The sequence below is a fragment of the Anneissia japonica genome, unplaced genomic scaffold (assembly GCF_011630105.1).
Source record: "Anneissia japonica isolate Jap-2015-1 unplaced genomic scaffold, ASM1163010v1 scaffold287600_len331809_cov165, whole genome shotgun sequence".
Lineage (NCBI taxonomy): Eukaryota > Metazoa > Echinodermata > Crinoidea > Comatulida > Comatulidae > Anneissia > Anneissia japonica.
The window spans coordinates 198,993-203,796 of record NW_022703713.1 but is presented as its reverse complement, the minus strand read 5'-3'; the positions used below and the strand labels follow the sequence as shown (position 1 = coordinate 203,796).

General features: G+C 34.9%; 1 protein-coding gene across 1 annotated transcript in view; it reads right to left on the bottom strand.

Annotated features, from left to right (window-relative positions):
* LOC117104502 (acid-sensing ion channel 1C-like) overlaps positions 1-4,804 on the bottom strand; it is a 27,287-nt gene that overhangs the window by 7,190 nt on the left and 15,293 nt on the right. Inside the window, exons 6-8 of the mRNA XM_033245354.1 lie at positions 4,259-4,376; positions 794-866; positions 146-203 (exon numbers count right to left, since the gene is read on the bottom strand). Of these exons, the coding sequence (XP_033101245.1) occupies positions 146-203; positions 794-866; positions 4,259-4,376 (249 nt within the window). The remainder of the gene's footprint in view (positions 1-145; positions 204-793; positions 867-4,258; positions 4,377-4,804) is intronic.

The following is a 4,804-nucleotide window of genomic DNA, read 5'->3' as shown; positions in this document are numbered from 1 at the left end:
TTATTTTTATTATTATTATTAATAATACTGTATTATTATTATTATTATTATTATTATTATTATTATTATTATTATTATTATTATTATTATTATCATCATCATCATTATTACTATATCATAATATAATTGCAACACATACACTTACCATATAGTCATTTCCTGGCCACATTGTTGAGGATATGCTGGTTTTATATAAAATCTCTCTGTTGACAACAAAGAACAACTAAATTGCTAACAGTACATACATCTATGTATATTGGGGGTCCTTGTATAGGTAATATACATACAGTAAATAACGAGTCAAATGGTATCAGATATATGCCACTGAAAACTATCGAGCAATTTCGACTACAAATAATGTTAAGCTGACTGAATAAGTCAAAATCCAACGATGTATTAGGCAGGCACCTTAACGAAATGAAATGGATTCGGACCTTACTGGCGCTTGGATCACCAAACGCCTTCGGGTGTTATGACGTTCTCGCTATGTATTCAATTGCTGGTATATTTAAGATTGTTATTAATTCTTTTTCAGATTCTCATCTAATTAAATATTTTTATTAATTCTTTTTCAGATTCTCATCTATTACGTTTTCTCAGCTTATAGGAAATTCGACTCCGGGCAGGGGTTTCTCCCTCTGCCGGAGAGCGCCAAAATTACTTTGTATACGTCACGAATAGGGGACGAAATCCCTGTGATGTTGGTAATGATGATATTTACGTCCATACTTACTTACGATGATATACTTTTTTATTCAATATATTAAAAAAAAAACAAAGATGATATACTTACGAGCATGCCGGTCCACATCTGCAGGTGATATTTCCTATTATAATCTGATTTTCAACTGCCTCCATACACCTCACTGATTAAAAAAAATTCGAATATTAGGATTGTTCTATAAACATTTCGTCGCTCACACCACGAACTAACACAATTAAATTCAATTGTGTTAGTTCGTGAAATCACAGTAGCGCGTCAAAACGAGCGCGTATTGGTTGTCAAGCAATTTTGTATTCTTTACCACACAAAAAGTCCTTAACGACAGCAGCGCGTATTTTGACGCGCTTTTTTGATTTCACGAACTAACACAATTGAATTTAATTGTGTTAGTTCGTGATGTGAGGGACGATTTTTCCGACTCACTGAATGCGATTTGTGTTTTTGCGTTAAAATAATACGAATATAAATGCTATTGTGATTGTGTGTGTGTAGATTGATTAAAAAAAAACTCATTACAGTATTCTCATATATTTCCGTATCTTTCATTTTTTTCAATATCTTATTTCTATTTTAATAGATTGTTTTACTTCTCCATTGCATCTTTCAGTCAGCGTGACGTCTTTGAATATTTTATTCGTTGACATTATTTTCTTTATTTTTAGCCTACAGTCGGTTGCCTGTCTAATTATTAATTATAAATTTTGCTAATAAATCGGTCACTTAGATTAAGTTATGGACAGACAGATTAGAACGCCTGGTTTCATCTGGCGGAAAGGAGTAATCGAATCTGTACAGGTCCGAGTACCTTCTCCTTTTCTTCAGCGTTTTGACCAGAGTAAGCAGTGATGTTGGCAAGTTTTGGGAGATACACGTACGAATGTGCTGACTGAAGTAAACACATACTGCATCCTACCATCCAAACATTGGAATTTGCTGGTAATAACCTTGATCAATGGTTACCAGTACAAGACATCTAAATCGAAACGTGGTAGCGATAAAATCTGTGAAAATGATCCATCTACTAAGAAAAACATAAACCTGGGCCCGAACACTTGTGTTAATACAGCAACGTCGGCGGCAACAGAGACACTGGTTTCCGAGTCATTGTCATCGCCGCCACCAGGCCCCCTTCAAAACATCTTAGCCGATGATCCACAGTTGATATCGATAGTAGCAACCAGTATTAGCAACCGTCTTCTGTCCTCGCCAGAACTGTTTGAAAAAATTATTAACGCTATTTGTGAGCGAAACACTATATGAGGAATTAGTAAACCTATTTTGGAGAAAGTTAGAAAAAATGTTGCTGCTAGTGTAGCCTACGAAAACCAGAGAACAGTGGGCGACATTGTTGAATTGCTGGAACACAATAATATCCTGGTAGCGGAAAACCGAGCAATGGGTGAGAATTGATGAGCTTGAACAAAAGGCGCAACTGTCTCCTGTTGCACGGCGTACCGGAGTGAAGTCATGAAGATACGGACTCTATTAGCATTGGATATTATTACTTTTAAGATCACCGATGATATTGTGCTCTCTGACTTCGATCGAACACACCGGCTCGGCAGGAAGAAGCGCAATCAATCTAAATCATCTAAGTCAAGACCCATAATCATCAAATTCACCTCGTATATATATTGTACACGCACAGATGTCTTCAGGAACAAAAGATCCCTTAAACAATCTGTTTTTTCTATAACGGAAAACATAACACCAAAACGTCTAGATTCTCTTCACAAAGCCAGTCGAAATGATACTGTCGAATCTGCCTTCGATACTGTTAATTCCAATCTTCCCATGTTCCAATACTTTGCTGTGAATAAACTCTCAATAAATTATAAAAAATGTAACTTCATCCTGTTTGGAACCCCTCAGAAATTAAGAAATATTGACCACTCAACACAAAAGACTTTTACTGATAATTCTGTCATCCCAGGGAACAGTGTAATTTCACTGTTCCCTGGTCATCCCCCCTGTTCAATCAGCAAACTGTTTTATTTTAGGAGTATATTTAGACAAGCTTAACATTTGAAAACACATAACCGAGATAGAACTTTAAATTTCCAAAAGCCTTTTTACCCAATAACATCCTCCGTATCCTCTGCTGCTCACCATTCTTCCATATCTGAGCTACTGCAACATTGTCCGGGCCAATACATATTTATCCAACATCAACAAACTCCAAATTCTTCAATAGAAGGCTATAAGGATCATAGCTGCCACCACGGTCTCATTCTTCCCATTTATTTTCCAAATTGAATCTTCTCAAATTCACTGACATTAATTTAGTTCATCGAGGAAAATGTGTATTCTCTGCAACGCATTCTATACTACTAAATTATTTATGCAATATGTTTATTCCCAATTACTCTATTCACAATTACACCACCCGACCTAGAACTCATATTCACATACCTTCCTACAACATTAATTATTTTCCAACATAACATTAGATATTCAGGCCCTACAATGATGAAAAATCTCCCTTCCCCAATTCTTAATGGTGTTTCTCTTGAAAAAATTTCAAAGAAAATCAAACTGCACCTAATGTCATACTATTAAATTATTATATCCTCCGACATAATTCGATTTGTTCTGCTTTTAAATGAACTTCAGTTGTTATTTATTTATCTATTCATTCATTCATTCATTCATTCATTCATTCATTCATTCAATTTCCCCACCCGAGCTAGAAGTAATATTCACATGCCTTCCCACAACACATATTATTTTCAACATAACATTAGGTACTCATGCCCTACAATGATGAACAATTTCCCTCCCCGGATTCTTAATGGTGTTTCTCCTAGAACATTTAATGTCATACTATTAAATTAATATATCCTCGGACATATTTCGATTTGTTCTGCTTTTAAATGAACTTCAGTTGTTATTTATGCATTCATTCATATGAATTAATTAATTATTTATTTAATTATTACAAAATTATTTAATTAATTAATTATAAAAAAAATTTAATTAATTAATCAATCAATCAATCAATCAATCTGTCAGTCAGTCAGTCAGTCAGTCAATCAATCAATCAAATCAACCAATCAATCAATCAATCAATCAATCTATCTATCTATCTATCTATCTATCTATCTATTTATTTATTATTTAATTTAATTTAACTAACACAATTGAATTTAATTGTGTTAGTTCGTGATGTGAGCGACGATTTATGCACTTAACCTAGGGTATTTTCAAGGGAAAAATCCTTTTTCCCCAAAAGTTAATCATCTCTTTCGTAGATTATTATGAACCATTCCACTAAATTTTATGATGATCCTTTCCTTAGTTTTTGCGTAATCTTGCTAATTATGGAACTTTCGATTGCACGACACAGTAACAGTGGACGTAAAAGACGTCACTAAAAAAAATTCTTCTGCGCATGCGAGAACGTTAGTTCCCATTGTGCTATTTTGTGCAGAGAACGTAGGACGGTTACGCATAAGTGAATACGTTCTACCGTCACGTCGTTAAATAAAAGCTCGAGCCCTAATGAAATGACATACTCTACGTCCATTCGATTACCTTGATTTTCATCTTCAACTGTGCAAATCGGTGTTGTTTCCGGAGAGAAAACGTACTTAGGATCATAACAGCCACAGTTTTCAAATGTTTCCCTATACATGCAGTCTTTCATACAGGCCTGGATATGAACAAACAAATTAATTATACAAATATTTACTGGGTTGAGGAGCACATCGTCAAATTTCGAATAAAAGCCTCGGGCTTCATTTTTTTTTTTTTTGCGAACTTTGGATGGGCGTCTTTTCGGGATGAGTGCTTTTCGGGGCTCTTTTTTTCAAAGTAAAGAGTTTGGGAATTACTAATACAAAAAGAATAAATAGGGCCACTGTAACCTAACCGGCATTAAATCACCTAAACTGTGTAAGCTAAGCGTGTTTTAAATGAATTGTGTTTCTTTGAAGTACAGTTCGAGATGGACTTCTTTGCGAGGCTATCTTTGCAAGCTATAGTGTGAGGAGGTTGGGGTGTGCGCTTGACTAAAAATGGTCTTCATCTCAAGATTAAATCCATTGGGGGTTCTATTCGAGGTTTTCCGGTAGCTCAATA